An 18918-nucleotide genomic window follows, 5' to 3' on the forward strand; every position below is an offset into this window, starting at 1 on the left:
TGTTCCCAGGTCCTCTGAGCTATTTTACAGTACACACCCAGAATGACTCTTGGTCCCTTATTTCTACTGCTGCTTTCTTGTTCTCCTGCCCAGAGTAAATTAGGATCCAGCCTTCTTGTAATATTTTTTTGCCTACCACAAAGAATTAGAGGAGAAAATATAATTCCTGGCAGGGAAGTTATTGAACATTTAGAACCAAGGAACATATATTTGCAAAGAAGCATAGTTTAGAGTTTCTTTGGCTTCTCTTCACTCTGCTATGAATGAATCAGTGCACAGATATTAAATTTGGCATTTCAGTATCTCACTGATATTCCAGGGAAGGATTCCTAACATTACAATTACTTACATGTGTTCTACACCTGAAATACATTTCCCAGTGTGGCATCACGACTGTGCTTCCAGAGTAGGTGTCAGTGTTCTTTCAATACAATGCAGCAGCAGTACAAACCTGGGATGTTAATCCAGGAAGAAGATATATTGTACATCACTATTTTAGTGCAAATCCTGCTTTAGAGGAACCACCCAGGTGAAAGATGAAGCTCTGCATATGGCAGTGTACAATATGTGCTATTATTCAAATGTGAAGAATTGTGCCCTGGAGACAGGAAATAGAGAAGACTTCATCTTTGTGATGCTGGAAATCCTAATCAAATCAATGCTAAGAAATAAACAATGATCTTATCTATATAAAAAGCCTGTACTCTCTCTAATGCCTGTTCTGCACTGAGCTAATGAAATGATTGCAGCGTACTAAAGAACAGTATATCCCCATTCCCCTTCTAAAATCATCTACATTTTCTACAGTGTAAATAGAAGTCAGTACTAACTTCAAATCAGTCTTTTTTCTCTTCTATTTAAATGAATGAATTACTGTCTCAATCAGGTATGCATTTTGTGAATATAATTTATTGCTAATTGCTACTGTGGACATAGTAGTTATGCTGTTTGGAAATGTGTTTCATCTGCATGTACATCACTTTAATCAATGTTCCTATTTTTTGTTTTGGAAATCTTGTGTGAATCAAACTGAAAACCACCACATCAGAGCAACAGATATGATAAATGGAATCCAAGAAACTTTTATTCCACCTGATCCCGTATAGTTAGTTGAAAATCAGTCCAGGGAATACAAAGTCTTTTTGATAATAAGGACTATTGCTTTTCTTCTTGTTATCCCAAGAACAGACTCAGGGATCCCCGAGTATCCCTCCTGTATCTTACTTCCAGGTTCCCAAGATGTTGACCTGTTAATCAGTTCCTGCAAGGAGAAAGGAGGCGGCCTGCCCTAGTAGAATTGCCAGGCTTAACCAAGGATCTCCCTATGTCCTTCGGGAAACTCCCCAGAACAGACTAGATTTGTTCACTGCTGGGAGAACATGGATACAGCCCTCTGGTCAAAAGATTGACACCCAGGCAATACTTTTCCAAAAGTATTTTCTTTATTTAGTGTAAGCAGCCTTTCCTAATGCAATTCATCTAAACATCAGTTAAAACATAAATCCCTTATCACAGGTATACAAGCTAAAGTACCCAATATTGTAATGTTATACAGTTGGAATGGCTTAAGTGATTATGTTCTGCACATGGTGATCAGTCATACGTAGGACACTGCCAGCAATTTTAATGAACTCTAAACTTTATACATGGTAACATAAACATACACACTACAGACACTCATCTTTAGTATCCCAGCCATACATATTCATTAACCCTACTTCTGTTTTATATCCTACACTATACCTAGCATGCTTACTCTCCATAGGTTATTCTTCCTCTGTTTTGTCAGGATCCTTCTGCTCTGCACTAGAAGCACTGCTGCTGCTTCTTCTGATGTTCTTTTGGTTCTCCTTCTTTATCTCCTGCTCCTTACTTGACTGACCTTTGCCTGCTCGCTCTGTATTTTATAAAATTTTTGGCCTGTTCTGATTGGCTTGTCTCCCAATCCTAGCATTAGCATACCTATCCTCTAATCACCTTCAGACCCTCTCTGATTGGTCCATACTTACATTTAGCAGTTGTGATTGGTCTATAACTGTCAATTAAAGCTGTTACACAATAAGTTGTAGTATTATGGGATATTTGCTATTATGGGATGGTGACCCTAACCTAGTTTTGGACTGACCTCTCCTTGCAGCGTTGGAGTGACCTTTACTTGACCTCAGTCCATATCCACCTACCAATGCACTAGCCATAGACCAAAACTGCCATCTCTCTGTCTTTGGCTGTGTGCCAACATTGTATGCACGCTTAAATTACCAACCGTTTGAACTATAAACCATCTTCTTATTTCTTTAATATATGCTTAATGGTAACATATGGACCTTAATGTTATGATCTATCACTGCCACCCTGTTTCTTACCAATTTAGTTAATTTTAGTTCAGTTCTTCCCATTTTCAGTTCTGTGCATAAGAAACAAAACAGAGCAGCTCAAAACCCTTCCTATCATCCTGGCCTTTAATTGGTGTAACAGAGTTGTAGAATCCCTATGGCAGAGACTGGAAACCCCAGTTGTTCCAGGCACAGCAAAGATTTCATTCCATTATTAACTGTAATAATTGCATGTACTTAAGTTTTTAGCAAGGAAGAGCAGCAGACTGTATTTGTCTGCATTTGGGAAACCTTTACACTGCTCGCCTTCTTTAGTTCATATCACTTATTGTGGGAAAGTAATGATGGAAGCGGGGCTTGTGGATCATGATTTGTGAGTTCAATGTATCCTAAAATTCAGTGGTTTCAACTAGCAAAGGAGGACTTACTTTATTCAAAACTTCACACAGTAGAGTTGTAAGAGGGTGACGAACTACCTTATTTTCATCTCATGTAGGTCTAGTTGCAAGGAAATAAACACATGCTATTCATGTAGTACAACAAACTAGTGTTGATTTATTTTGAGACAGATGCATTATGTGCATTGCCTGCAGAGTATCCAGTTTTGCAGTCATTCTACCCAGAGTCCCAGTGGATGTACACATGTATTTCATAGGTAACAGTCTACGTCCATGTTTTTATTTTTATTTTATTTTATATAAACAAGCAATTACTCAAGCCCCAGATCCACCAAAGGATTTAGGCGCCTAACTTGGGGGAAGGTGAGTGTTAGCACTTGTGTATAATCTGTAACACATGGATGGTCAAGGGGTCATGAACAGGTACTGAAAGTAGTCATGACCATGATCCCTTTCTTATGGGAGAGGGAGATCTAAAAATGTGTTTTTCTGTCGTAACTCAGATGGTAAAAGTTGAGAACCACTGATCTAACATGCATGTAGAATATGTGTAGTGTGCAGTGTCTTTGTATGATTTTTGGAAAGCCGTATTTTCTAGGGCAGGAATCATGTTTTCTTTGTTCTTTTATAGCATTGAGCATGTTATTGGTACTCAGTAAATTTCTCTCATTTGGACATTTATATATCATCACAGTCAGGAATGTTTTCCTTCTACCTTCTAATGGGAGAAGCTGTGTGTCAGCCTATCCAGCAGAAGATATATTTTTTCACCACAACTATTTTTTAAAAAAATAAAAACTGTACTGTAGGAGGCTCAACATTTGAGCTGCATCAACAAATATTCAAATCACATCCGCTTTTTTTTATGTTTGTTACAAACAGGAAGGAAAATCCTTTTTCAAGGCTGTGTTTATTTAAAACTCCTACTGCACATTTCTAATAAATTTACTCAGATCCTTGAGCAACCCATCTCCAGGTAAAAATAAAGACTAAATTAATTTCAGAATAACACCAAGTGAACTCACATAGGGGAGTAAGCACATAGGGGAGTAAACTCGCCACTGAGCTTTTCTCCTCCAATTCCTCCTCCAACACCTTTTCTCTTCTTCTCTTTTAATGGGAAGCACAGAACTCCCCTGCTCTGCTGTCCTGGGGAACACACAGCTGCTTACTTTTATCTCACAATCTGAGTGGAGGGAGGAAGGAACTCTTGATGGTGGCATATCTTTTATAATACCATTGTGAGGGTGATAGTCGTAATTGGGATGGGGTGCTATTGACCTATGAGGCTTTGCTGTATGATCAAAAGGTCTGCACACCCCATTCCATATTACATTAGGTAGGAAGACTTCTTTGGCCAATCAAATATATTTTACTTTTGTCTTCCTAATACAAAAGGAGCCCTTGCTAGTCTTGTTAAATAGTCATGATTCTGTGACCCTGTTTTACAAAGCAGAGCTTGGGTTCAATTCCATCTACAGACCTAAATATGAACACAAGTGTGTGAGTTATAGAGCATCTTTCATAAGTTACCAAATGGGTCTCTGTTAAAAATATAGAATTGTAAATGGCAGGGTACTACTCCTGACAGCTACAATTCTAGATTCTTGTCCTACCAGTAGGAAAAAGCCTGAAGGATTTGCTGTGTTGGTATCATTGTCTGCTTTCCCTCAAAGTGAATTCTCCTGGGATACGGGAGTAATTTACACTTCCCTGCTCCTGCAGTAGTATATCAGGCTTATCATCTTTTGAACGTAGATCTTTAAAGAATCTTTTTTTTTATATTTGCAAGAAAAAGAAAAATATTACTATGGGCTAAAAATTCATATGTACAACTTCAGAACGCATGTTCACATTCAAGGAATAAACCTCTGAAAACAGTGGTTTGTAAAGGAATTACTTGCGAAACCCAACCTAACTATAGTGAAGCATGATTAAAGTTGTTATAACAAAGCAAGTGAACTTGTTAAATTGTACAAGAGTTTCATATTTACATACTGCTTTTTCTATGTCATACGGACCCAAATTTATACACACTACCTAATGAGGTTTTTATCTTTGCTGCCTGTGACAAATTTTATATTAATGATACGTGATCTTGGTACCAATTAAATTAGTGTTAAAGATTTTTTTTCACTGTTTTAATTTCAGGTTTGGATTCTCTAACAGGGCATGCATTTCCAGGTAAAGTTTCAGTTAGATATTGTGTAACCTTGTGCGTTTTATATTTATTTTGTTTATATGCTTTTTTCTTTGTTTGTTTTTTTGTCAAATTGTGTGGTTTCCCCCACATGCCATTTCATGTGAAGGCTATGCCTTAAGATTTTTAGTCCAGGTACATGAAGAGGAGATACCAATATCAATCTTAAAAAAATATAACTGAAAATCTGTTTGCAATGGGAATAACACCATCTTTAAAAAGTAAAAGCAAACCAAAGGAAAAAGATTGTGGAACTAAAAATTTCAGATCCAAATTAGAATAATTGAAATGAGTTCAAAGTGGAGATCAGTTTAATAATCTGGTAACATTAACAAGCCTATGCCTGGATAATGATTTAGGAAGTGTAAGATTCTGTTTCCACCCTGCTGAAGTTTTGAACAGTCACGGGATGGTGTCCTGTAGAGAGACAAACCAGGGTGGGGTACACCATTATAGTAATTCTCACAACTTTCCTGCATACAATTATATCTAATATGACATGACCAACATGATTTAAAATAAAAATAGTCTCTGTGATGGCTGGATTAGCATTATTATATCCTCAGAGCCATAATTTGCTTAACCAATGTAAACATTTTGGGTTGGGAATTTTCCAGTCAGGAGCTAGATTTGATGCTCATTGATCAAGTGAATTTCTACATTGTGCCTGGAATGTAGTTTTTACGTAATCAATCAAAATTCTGATGCAATAGTCCATTTAAATAAGCAGTCTCCATAATGCTGCAAGCTTTCTCTGTTTTACAAATGTCCAGATGTCTACCTCTACTCAAAATCTCCCTTCATGGTAGAGCAATGAGTCCAATAAAATGAAACAGGTGGTGAAATCCAAGTCATAACATGTTAGGTATCCAAGGAGCTGTTGACCCAAAGGTAGAGATTGTATGTCTCCGTTTTATTAGAACAGTCTTGGTCTTTCATATGATATCTAAGTGCCCAAATGTCTTTTGGGACACATCAAGTTTATCTTTGTTTTCATGCAATCAATAAATGTGTTGTTTTAAATAACTACAGAAGGGGGACAGTTTTGTGCTGGGCTTTTCAGATGCTTATGTGGGGGCAAGATTTCGCCATCCTTACTCATTAAGTACTTTGAGTAGTCCCACTGGTATAAATGAGAATACTCCTGGAGTAATGTACCCCCAGTCAATCTAAGGGTTCTGTAAATCTGTTTCTTAAGACAGGAATAAAATCACTGTTGAGTCAGAAGTTGGCAGAAGTAGCATCAGTACACATTCATTAAAAACAACAAAAAACAGCCTTTTTAGTTTGAAAATATGGCCACTTTAACAGAAGGAGATTACTCAAGCAGACTAACAGTAGGGCTTCAGTATTATTTTGTGTGAAGCAAAGTAGTGGGAAGGAGACTCCATGTTTGTTCTGCTAAGAAAACATCCAGTGTAAAGGCCAAATGCATCCTAAGTGTAAGCACATGCAACTCTATCAAGTGGCCCTTTGCATAGCAGGGACACATATATCCTGTGCATAGTCGACCGTCAAAGAGATGCAGATTGATAATATCTGTGTCCATGAGGAGTAAAAGCCTGGAAATGGGGATTTGATTTATATAGGTTCAAAATGGAGATCTATTTAACCCAGAGAAACAATTTCCTCAGTTTCAGTGCTGCTTGATATTGCTCAGTTGGCTGCTGTTTCTTCATCATAGCTTAGTTTAGCCAAGGCACCAGCTTTTGGTTTGTTAGCATTTGTTATGGAAAGAGATGTCATTCCCTGGCAAATGCAGCAAATAACCTGTCCCCTGCGCGCACACAATTTTTCTGGCAGAGCTGGGACACTTTTTTTCCTCACAGAGAGATTTATCCCCAGTGTGGGATGTTTTACAATGCCCCCGAGGCGAAGACTGTATGCTTATCTTTGGTCATTAGTTATTAATTGGCTCCTACTGTGGTAGTTCAGCTAGTCACATGTGTAACTATGTTAGCTTTGCTGACTTAGGCCCTTGTCCTGTTTATATTCATATGGATCCCCACTGACTTCACACAGATACTATGGGGGTGTAAGGGTCTAAAGCTGTGGATCTTTAAGTGGATTCACACCCCTAGCATAAAATCACTATGTTGTATGGACATGTTAGTTATGAGATTTAAGGCTCTTCATCGGAGGAAACTCTAGCCACCCAAAATGTATGGGTCTTTGTATTTTTGTTGCTCTCCCCTAGACTCTCTAGTTTGTCCACATCTTTCTTAAAGTGAGGTGCCCAAACCAGGATGCAATATTCCAGCTGAGGTCTTACCCGTGCTGAGCAGAATGGAACAGTTACTTCCTGCGTCTTACTGTCAGTACACGCAATAATTATGTTAGCCTTTTTCACAATAGCATCACATAATTGGCTCATGTTCAATTTGTGATCTACTATAAACCTCAGATCCTTTTTGGTGGATATAGTGTACTTGGACTTTCAGAAAGCCTTTGACAAAGGTTCTTAAGCAAAGTAAGCAGTCATGGGATAAGAGGGAAGGTCCTCTCATGGATCAGTAACTGGTGAAAAGTTAGGAAACAAAGGGTAGGAATAAATGGTCGGTTTTCAGAATGGAGAGAGGTAAATAGTGGTGTCCCCCAGGAATCTGTACTGGAACCAGTGCTGTTCAGCCTATTCATAAATGAGCCAGAAAAAGGAGTACACAGTGAGGTGGAAAAATTTATAGATGATACAAAATTATTCAAGATAGTTAAATCCAAAGCAGACGGCAAAGAGCTACAAAGGGATCTCACTAAACTGGGTGACTGGGCAATAAAATGGCTAATGAAATTCAGTGTTGATAAATGCAAAGTAATGCACATTGGAAAACATAATCCCAACTCTACATACAAAATGATGATATCTAAATTAGTTGTTACCACTCAAGAAAGAGATCTTGGAGTCATTGTGGATAATTCTCTGAAAACATCTGCTCAGTGTGTAGCAGCAGTCAAAAAAGCTAACAGAATGTTAGGAACCACTGGGAAATGGATAGATAATAAGACAGAAAATATCATTATGTCACTATATAAATCCATGGTATGCCTAAACCTTGAATTCTCTGTGAAGTTCTGCTCACCTCATCTCAAAAAAGATAAATTAAAATTGGAAAAGGTACAGAAAAGAGCAACAACTATGATTAAGAGTATGGAACAGAGCCCATATGAGGGGAGATTAATACGACTAGGACTTTTCAGGCTTGGAAAAGAGATGACTAAGGGGGGATATAAAATCATGAAAGGTGTGGAGAAAGTGAATAAAAGTGTTACTCCTTCACATAACACAAGAACCAGGGGTCACCCAATGAAATTAATAGGCACCAGGTTTAAAACAAAAGGAAGTACTTCTTCACATGACGCACAGTCAATCTGTCTAACCTGTGGCCAGTGGATGTTGTGAAAGCCAAAAGGATAATAGGGTTCAAAAAAGAATTAGATAAGTTCATGGAGGATAGATCCATCAATGGCTATTAGCCAAGATGGTCAGGGATGCAACCTAAGTTCCCTGTAAGGTGGCTGCACAGCAGGCTATCAAAAGCCATGCAGGCAGGGAGGGGCGCCCCTTCCCTGGCCCGGCCCAGCCCAGCCCCACCGGAGCTTCCAGGGAGAAGTGCCCCTCCCCCAGCCCAGCCCTGCCAGAGCTGCTAGGAAGAGGCATCTCTCCGATGGCCTGGCCCAATCAGCCCCACAGGAGCTGCCGGGGAGAGAAGCCCCTTCCCCGGCCTGGCCCAGCCCAGCCCAGGCCCCCGGAGTTGCCAGGGAGAGGAGCCCCTCCCCCGGCCCAGCGCAGCCCAGCCCCGCCAGAACTGCTGCAGCCCAGGAGAGGTGCCTCTTCCCTGGCCCCCAGCTGCTATGGCAAGAGAGGGCTGAGGGACTCCTCTGTCTCCCTACCACAGCCCTGGGGCAGCCTGCACCCCAGACCCCTCATCACCATCCACACCCCCAGCCAGAGCACTCACTCTCCTGCACCCCAAGCCTCTGCCCCAGCCCTGAGCCACCTCCCACACGCCGAACCCCTCAGCTCCACCCTCACCACACATCACCTCCATAGTGGTGCACGTAACAAAATTAATTCCGCACATGGAAGGGAACACTGGATGCAACCCCATTCTCTGGGTGTCCCTAGCCTCTGACTGCCAGAAGTTAGGAATGGATGACAGGGGATGGATCACTTGAAGATTACCTGTTCTGTTCATTCCCTCTGGGGCACCTGGCATTGGCCACTGTCAGTAGACAGGATCCTGGGCTCGATGGACCTTTGGTCTGACCCAATATGGCCGTTCTTATGGGTTCCCAGGTTGAAAGGAAACCATTGGTAACTCTCTCTGAGTACTATTTTTCAACCGGCAATGCACCCATCTTGCAGTAATTTCAAATAGACCACACTCCCCTAGTTTACTTATAACACTGTCATGTTGGATAGTGTCAACAGCCTTATTAAAATCAAGATATATCGCTATACCAGCTGCTTCCCTGCCCCCATCCTCTAGGCCAGTAACCCTGTCAAAGAAGGAAATGAGGTTGGTTTGGCATGATTTGTTCTTGACAAATCCATTAGGGGCTCTCTCCATTCCCTCAATACATACATTAGCTCCCCAACAGCTCCTGGGCTATAACTCGCACCATCATTCCACTGCTTCTCCTGACAATGAGAGAGTAGCTAGCCCCTTTTGCTTGCTTCCCTCCCTCCCTTTCTCTAGGTGACAGCCCTCTGTTTCCACTTTTATCTACCCCACTTACCTTGCCAGGGCATAGCACCCTTCCTCTTCCTTTCCTCCCAAGTACAGGCTCCGACCTTCTGCCCTCTTGAAATCATGGGCTGGCTAGCTCCTCCTTTCTTCTTCTTCAGCTTTCCTTTGGTCCCTGTTGCTGCTGCTGGGGGGTGGGGGGGACAGCGTGGAGCTCTGCATCTAAGTCACAAACCTTTGGAGTACCCTGATTCTGCCCAGAGGGGCTACAAAGGCAGCCTGCAAGCATGTGCAGCTCTTAGCTCTGCACCCTTTCAATGAACGAAGTAGCTCACTTGAGGGGCAAGACCTTAACAAGCCCGCTCTGCCCCTTGCTCCCCTGGGTGCACTCTGGTGCTGCTGTATTGATGGGACTGGATGCTACTAGTCCCTCTTTCCCTGACTGCGCTCTACGGTGCTGCATTAAAGGGACAGATTGTATCAGCCTCTTCTTTCCTCCCTCATATACTCCTTGTGTTTTCTCCATTGTGATGCTGGAGAGAAGGGAAAAAAGAAGGGCAACTGCCACTAATGCTTTTAGTCTTTAAAGGAAGGAATTAAGTGGGTCTGATGCCAGTAATCCCTTACTGGCAGCTTTCACTATATAGATTCACTTTCCCCAGAAGTCCAATGTGACTCTCCCAGTCAGAAGCAAAGCAGACAGAAAACTAGAAGGGTTTTTGGACTCGACATTCATAGATTCATATGCCAGAATAGGAATCTCAAATAGGAGTAAAGAGGTTATTTTACCTCTTTTTTTTTTTTTTTTTTGTCAGTGATGCAACCACTGCTGGAATGGTGTGTCCAGTTCTGGTGACCACAATTCTAGAAGGACATTAATAAATTGGAGAGAGTTCAGAGAAGAGCCACAAGAACAAATAACAGGTTTCAGAGTAGCAGCCGTGTTAGTCTGTATTCGCAAAAAGAAAAGGAGTACTTGTGGCACCTTAGAGACTAACAGATTTATTTGAGCATAAGCTTTCGTGAGCTACAGCTCACTTCAAAGGGTTAGAAAACATGCCTTACAGTGGTAGATGCTGGAAGCTCAATCTATTTAGCTTAACAAAGAGAAGGTTAAGGAGTGACTTGATCACAGTCTATAAGTACCTACATGGGGAACAAATATTTGATAACAGGCTCTTCTATCTGGCAGACAAAGGTATAATATGAAGCTAGATAAATTCAGACGGGATATAAGGCATATATATTTTACAGAAAGGAAATAACCCCCAGAGCAATTTGCCAAAGGTTTTGATGGATTCTCCATGATGATTTTTAAATCAAGGTTAGATCTGTTTCTAAAAGATGTGCTCTAGTTGAAACAGGAATTGATTCGGGGAAGTTTTTGCCTGTCTTATTCACAAGGTTGGACTAGATAATCACAATGGACCCTTCTGGCGTTTGAATCTGTTAATGAATTATGATTATCTAGTCTGACCTCCTGCAGACCACAGGCCATTGGATCTCCCTCAGTAATTTCTGCCTCAGGCCTATATGTTAGACTCTTGTAAATTGGGACAGATATAGGACTGTTTGTATTATTTACATAGTGCCTTAGGTTAAAGGTGGTTATTAATAACAATCTGTTTTATGTTGTGCAGGTCTTAAAATATGGAGAAGAAACACTTAAGATAGAAAAACACATTTAAAAACACGAAGTCAACTATTTTAACTCTGCTGTACATATGGTCTGAATTTTCTACATGACTATTGTAGAAATTTTGAAATGATTCAACAATATAGTTATTTCCTGCAGTACCAGTATTACAAATGTTAATCTGTTCAGTGCTTAAACATAATAATAGCAATATAAAGTTCATACAAAATATGTTCTACAAGCCTTTGGCATTCTTTTCACATGAATCATTAGGCAAACTTAGTAATATAATTTTAAAATTGATGTGATTTTAGGAATCTATAATGTATAGAAATCTTTTCCACTGTAAGATTCAAATCCTGTATTGTAACTTGTGTCTTGAGTACAGCATGCCGAAGTAGAATTAGAGATAGGTAGAATAGTGTCTATTAGAAATTTCTGATAGATTTTTACCAGGTGGAAAATGTCACTTGTTTTAAGTAGAGAAAGTGATGTATCACAAGCATATCTCACTTCCAGGTAGACCCTGTTCTTTTTGTGTTTGTCATCCACAGGACTTGCCAAATACATATCAATACACATCCTCGTGGATGAAAAAAAGGGTCTATTCATAATGCCAGATTCTCAGCTGATATAAATTGACATAGTTGCATAGAAGTTACTAGAGACTTCAGGATGTCCAGATGCTTGATTTTTCTCCCTTCGGCTGATAAATAGGTTGTATAATTGTTCTGTAGTAGTTTAGCTTTTTGTTATATCTTCTTCAAATTCCATTCCAACACCAGCTCTGGAATGTTTTCTCCTTTCTTTACTAACTTCCCAAATTGATAAAAGCTTCCTGATAGGCCCTTTTCAATAAGATCCAAAGGCTAAGCTTTTGCACATCTTTTGCGTAGCTCACAGTTTATGAAGCCCAAACCTCTTTCAGGATTAAGATTGTGGGTGAATACTTGTTCCAACAGTTCTTCATTCATTTTGGGTAATGAAGCCAAACTTTAAAATGCCTTATTTTTTATTCTGATAGCTTTTCACCAATGCTGGCAAAAGAATCTTCAGGGTTTGTGGTACTTGAGGTTTCAGCATTGTACTCAGAACTCAAAAATCTATCCTTAGATACAGATTTGCATGGTAACTCAGGGACTTTCAAGAGGCAAACAGGATATGTCTCGAATCTTCATACAGCTGTTGTAGTATATTGTCTTACAGGAAGAATTAGGGGAGGGATGGCTAAAAAATGCCAATAAGAATACATTCTAACTCCTTGAATGCACCTGACAATGAAAGATAGTTGGTTTGTGACTACTTTTATACCTGAAGAAATAGCACTTTGTCCTTTTAGAGAGTGTGTGTTATTCCACGGGTTACAGCTAGTAAGTAATCTGTTGAACTGTTTGTATTCCAGACTAACCATCCTGTTAAGTTTAGATGTTATGTGAACATTGTATTCTTTTCCATTGCTTGTGGTTGAAATCATAGTTTACCAGCCCAGTGCCTGCTCAATCATGCTGTTGGCAACTGTGGCATTCAGTAATAAGTTAGAGTAAATCTTACATTGTCTAACTACATTCTCTAAATTTTCCGTGTGGTTTTTCAGAATTCTTTGGAACATTAGGGAGAGGTGGACATTGTAAAACAGATGATCAGGGGCTGTGTTTAATCCAAGATTCTCAGCATCAAAAATCTGTGACATCTAAAGTCATTACCATTTGGATGACAAATCAATCTGTTCAAAGACATTGTTGGAGATATTATATTATAAAGATGCTACTTTCTAACTATCCTCTTGAAGACTGATTCAATTCCAATCTCACACTTAAAGTGAAGTTAATTGGGATTAATCCTGATTTACACCACACTAAATTAGAGCAGAGGACCCAAGCTGAGGAACAAACAGTGCAATCTTGATAGATAACACAAAAAGTAAAGACATCAAATCACCGATGTACAGGGAATGGTGTGATAACAAAACAAAAAGAACTATTGTGACTCATTGACTATTCCTGGTATTTCCCATATTTTGCAGAAATCTGTGGGTATGGTCAGAAATGAGTGAATATTCTCATAAATTGCACTTGTCTTGGTGGGCGCCACTGGTCCATGGTTCAGCAGTAATTTTAAAGTTGCATTAATTCTGGATACTTTTTGCATGGCCTTTCGCGGCTCAACTTGGATGAAATTTTCACCTGAGCAGAATGCTAGTAAAAGGCCTATACACCAAATAAATTTCACGTAAGCCCTCAACATCTGAAGTGGAATTTAAGTGGTTCATGTGCTTTTTGCTGACCGTAACTCTCAGTCTGCCAAGCAGAGCTGAAAATTTTGCGGAAAATTTTGCAGTTCCAAAAAAAAAAAACATTCGGAATCAGAACAAAAAGACACAGATACAGAATTTTTCATGGAAGGAATATAAAAAAAATCAGTTTCAGAAGAACTAATATGAAATTTTTCAAAAAGTTCCAGTCCCACCTCCCAGGGGCTTTTCAGTTTTTTGGATCTGCAGCAGCCTGCTGGGAAAGCTGTCAAGGAGCCTGAGAGCTGGAGCTCCCAGGACTTTCTGAGTTCTCAGCAGCCTGCCTATTGAGCCACTTGGAAGCCTGGGAGCCTGAGCTCCCCAGGAGCTTGCTAGATGAGCTGCTGAGGTGCTGAGAGGCTGGAAGCCCTGAGATCCCCGGCTCTGTGGCAGTCCACCAGGTGAGCTGCTGAGGAGCCTGGAAGGCCAAGGAGCTTGATCTATCTGGTAGCCAGAAAGGCATTCTGCTGAGGAGGCAGGAAACAAGGCAGGCATCTGTTGGAAACATGACTGTTTTTTGTCAAAATGAAAACATTCCCAGTGGAATGTTTCAATTTCAATTAAAAATGGTTTGTTAGAAAATTGCCAATAGCTCTGTTGCCAAACATGGAACGCAGTGTGTGTTAAAGACCCAAAATGAGGGACACAGAAAATTACTCATGCAGGAATCTGAAAATGATGTGGGGTTCTTTCCTTTGGTGAAAATAACTCTTTCTATAATCTCAGTTTCATGATACTTTATTTTGGATGTAAATAAATACTTTTCAACAAGAAAAACCAAGAGGGCACTGGAGTTAAGATAACTTTGGAACCAAAATGAGTAACATTCTTTGAAAAGAGGTACCTGTGAGAAGTAAGGTGGTGACCCTCTGCAGAGGAGTATATTTCTCGCCAAATGATTAGTCGGAGTATATTTCTCGCCACATGATTAGTCGGCTTCCATCTCCTTTGTCTATCGCCACGCTTTTCTTTTCTTTTCTTTTCTTTGATAACAGTTGAATATAGCTGAAGTGCGAGAGATTTTATCTCTTGCTTCCCAGTCATTTGTGAAACTTGCTGTCCTTCTAGATAAAGTCTGGTGAACTCCTGACTGTATATAATGTTAAGTTAATGACTTATTTTTTCAGTTGTGCTTTTAATTAATTTTGTTGTCATTTTATTAATTAATTGTTCTTGTTGTAAAGTGCTCTGGGGGTGCTTGATATTAAGGCTGCAATATAAAAACAGTGTGATTATATGTTTCATTCTTTACGTTAAAACAGAATTGAAGGAAAAGAAAATGAAAATTTCATCTGGACCATAGTTATTGCAGGATGATGTATCTTTGATTTACAAAATAAATTAATTCATTACTTGATCTCTATTCAATTAAACATTTTCTTCCTTGAAAATCTGAAACATAATTATTTGAGAGCAGCAGAGGCAGCAGTAATTCTGATGTTGGGCATGTCAAGTTATTCTGAACATTCTACTAAGGCAGTGATTTTTCTGCATTGTCAGTCATCCGTTCTTGCTCTACATTAGTCTGGGACGCAGCTCGAAATGACATTGTCAAAAGCCTGTTAAATTGCAATACATCTTAAATAGCTCCAATGCATCAGTATGTTGAAGGAAACAGGTCAGAATGAAGAATCTATTCCATTCTTTCAAAAGAATGATATTCAGATGTTGTAAGCTAATTCTATATTCTATGGGAACTCATGTGAAGGAAGGTGTAAAATTGGAATTATAGCCAAGGGCAAATCCTAAAGGAAATTAATTTGGACTAAGGGTTGCAGAAGTGGTCAATTAGGTTGGCTTGTGTCATTAATCTGCCAACATGATATTTTAAAATATAGGTTCTGGCAGTTCTCTGAATTATTGTGTATAAAATTATTGTAGCTGTTAGACGCATGCAGAAAATGTAAAAGTACTGTTCTGATATTGCATTAAATCCTACATTTGCTTGAAAAGAAACTAACTACTTTGCATAACATACTGTCTGGAGTAGAAAGAATGGTCTGTTGTTAAGGTCTGTGGTCTAAGAGTCAGAAGTTATAGTTCTAAGTAGATTCTTATGTGATCTTCGGCAAGTCACTTAGTTTCCTTATCTTAAAAATATGGATAAAAAATCTCCAAGGCTAAATTCATTAACATGTATCATATGCTTTGAAACCTTCATCTAGGAGGTGCTCTAAAATACAGAGGTGGTATTATTAAATATTTGGTAACATTTCTAACTAACCTTGCTAACATACCATATAGCTGTAGCTCACGAAATCTTATGCTCAGATAAATTTGTTAGTCTCTAAGGTGCCACAAGTCCTCCTTTTCTTTTTGCGGATACAGACTAACACGGCTGCTGCTCTGAAACATACCATATAGATGTTGCTCCGTAGTTCAGAGTTCATGACTTCAGTGGAGCAATTCCAATTTACACCAGCTGTAGATTATTCCCAGAACACTTTACAAAATGACAGCTTCATTTAGTATCATACACTTTTCTATACCACAGTATGCTTTTTGTCAGGGTTACAAGAACATTCATAATCTTTATGACCCCAGACAGCTCAATATTAAGTAAGGTTCCTCTATGAATTTTGGCTCTTTATATATCCAGCACAGTGGAATATGGGAGAGCAACCTATATTTTAAAATAGTTTTAAGCTATTAGTTAATCATTATTATTATACATAAAGGACAGCGTCCTCAAAATAATGTGACACCAGTACACTTTTTGTTTTTTTCTAAGTACATTTTTAACATTTACATTTTTTACTGTGACAAAGCCATGACTTCTACTTAGTTCATGACGTGATAAGCAACCAGCCTTGCCCACATGTTACCAAGGCTGTGAAGGGAAGGAATTGGCAGCTAACCAACTTACTGAAAACTGAATGGATACTAAGACAAGTTTAATGTATTGCATAGAATAAAATTCTGATACCTTTTCCTGTTGCAAAGATTTTAACAAGAATAAGTAGTGGTATGACATGAAACTACTCTCCAGACAGTTACTATAATAAGAATGTTAAAAGTAGAAATATAAACCATAGTATTTACTGTTTTAAGGTTAGACTGATGGATGGTATGATTTTAGTGTAATTCTTGAAAGCTTGCATTTGCCATTTTTCTTTTTTAGTTAGTCCAGTAAATGCTGCCTGACTGATCTTACTCCAGTGTAAATCAGAGGAGAATCAGGTTTACTGCAGACAATATATTTTAAAAATTGGATTTTTCCCCCTCTTACCTAACGTGGTCATGAGTCCTGTGTCCAGAAATTTTGGAAAATTCTGTAATTTTGTAGTTGTCTTTGATGTCCTAGAGTTGAGATTTGTTTATTAAAAATCAGTGATTTTTCTGGGTTTCTAATATTGGAGTTTGTGCGCTGCTGGTACACTATGGAGACAGCCAGTTCCTGGCTTGGTGGCTAGTACTTTGTCACTGTGCAGATGCAGGAAATTTGCTGCTTATCCTATCCTCTAGGAGCAGATAACCTGCCCTGTGACTCAAGAGCAGACTACTGTGTTGAAATCTGTATGGGAGGAAGTACTTTATCATGAGGGTGAAATTCATGCCTGTGCTGTGGGTCAGTAGAAAGCAAATGCACTCTTTAAGTTCCACTTGAGCGTTATGGCTTTGTGCTGACCCTTAGTATAGGGGTTAATTTGCTATTTATCATATGTGAGCAAGTAGAGTAGCCTGTGTGTGGAGTAAAAATGCATAGAGCAAATTACTGTGGAAATAATAATTACTATTTATTTGTAGTGGTAATTTTCCTTCTCTACCTGGTAGGCCTAATTCTGGTTTTGCATCAGTTTAATTCTCTTTACTTAATTAGACTTGTTCCTGATTGATACTGGAGTAAATGAGATCAGAGGCAGGCCATGTATGTTCAGAAGAAGGGTCGATAGGAGGAGTTAAGACAAAATTAAAAAAAAGGATTACTACTTTGTGTGGGTGCACAAAACAGAGAGATGCTGTACTGCAGATGGAAAAATACTAGTTGCCAGGATTTAATTTTTAAATGCATCTTTTAGTTTAGTTTCATCAGCATTAGAAGCTGTACTTCAGATGTTCATCCTTGAACTGTAATATTGTCTCCTCGTTTTGTTTCACGTTTCCCGTACTTACCCACAATGCTGGGTATTTGTATTCTAGCGCCACATTTGCTTGTCCAAGTAACTGTCAGTTTTGCCTTTGAGGCACTGTCCAAGACAAAAATATGAGAAAATAAATTGAAAGTCAAAAAAATTATCTTTATCCCCAAAACATGCATAATAATTGACAGCTGTTAAGCTAACAGTGTTGCACTTTCACCATCCAAATATTGTGGGTTGGGGGAAAGATTCATGATGGGTGTCAGGCTCAGTGGTGGTCTTAAGATCACTTTCAAATGTACCATTAATGATAAGGGGACAGATTGTGGTACTCTTACTCATAATGAGACTCAATGATTGAGTAGTTCTGCAGAAAGAGTCCTTTTGCCTTCATTGGAACCACTTTTGGCAAAAGACGCTACTCAGGATAGGATAAACTTCTCACTGTGAGCCAGGGCATTTCAATCTGGCTCTGAACATATGTAAAGATTATGGTGCTCCAAACTTCTGACTTAGGCCACAACTACCTGGGTATGGAAATCAAGCATCACTTTAGTGAGAATATGCTTTGGCATCATGCTACATCAGCTGTTTAAAATTTTCACAGCCACTTTTTGCTGATTATGAAGTATTGAAAAAAAACAGGGTTTTTCTAATGCAACATTGAAAGTGCTTCAAGCCTGATAACAAGATCCATTTTGGAACTTGGGACTGTGTATATCTGACTTGAGTGCATTTAGGGTGGAGTAAGCACAAGAGACTTAAGCAGTTCAGCGTACTTGTTGTGCTGGCCTTCCTGCAACAAGACAGGGTGAATGTTACCCATACTGTCTGACTGGTGGGGGGGAAGATGGAGCCCACGGGAGTAGCTCCAGCTTGTTCCTCAAGTTCCAGTCAGTTCCTGAGTTGGAAATGCCTGTTTTCCCCCTGGACACTGTTTTATGAAGTTGTGCACCCAGTAAGAAACTGAGGTTTATCTACCTGTACTCAAGAGACTGGAAATAAATTGATTTGAGGCTGCCTTGGGTGGAACTTGAGGAGTCAGATTAATTCAGAGTTTGACAAACTTTAAGTGCCTGGTGAAAGGCTCTCATTTGGACCTTCCCCATCATAACCAACTAATGGAAGATGGGAAACCATGTAGATGAGTATCATAACTAGTGCCTTCTCTATCAATTAATAGAGAAAAGCAGAAGATTAGGAACCTTGCCTGGCATATTTAACTTAAAACACTGCAGTGATGGGCACCCTAGAAAATCCTATGAAAGTCAGGTGGGTAGAGAGGGGAACAATTTGT

At 39.3% G+C, this 18918-nt stretch overlaps 1 protein-coding gene across 1 annotated transcript in view; it reads left to right on the plus strand.

Annotated features, from left to right (window-relative positions):
- Positions 1-18918, plus strand: part of DLGAP2 (DLG associated protein 2) — a 690779-nt gene that overhangs the window by 487073 nt on the left and 184788 nt on the right. The window contains exon 4 of the mRNA XM_073336187.1: positions 4883-4915. Coding sequence (XP_073192288.1) covers positions 4883-4915 — 33 coding nt within the window. The remainder of the gene's footprint in view (positions 1-4882; positions 4916-18918) is intronic.

Source organism: Lepidochelys kempii, chromosome 3, assembly GCF_965140265.1.
Source record: "Lepidochelys kempii isolate rLepKem1 chromosome 3, rLepKem1.hap2, whole genome shotgun sequence".
NCBI classification, from domain to species: domain Eukaryota; kingdom Metazoa; phylum Chordata; order Testudines; family Cheloniidae; genus Lepidochelys; species Lepidochelys kempii.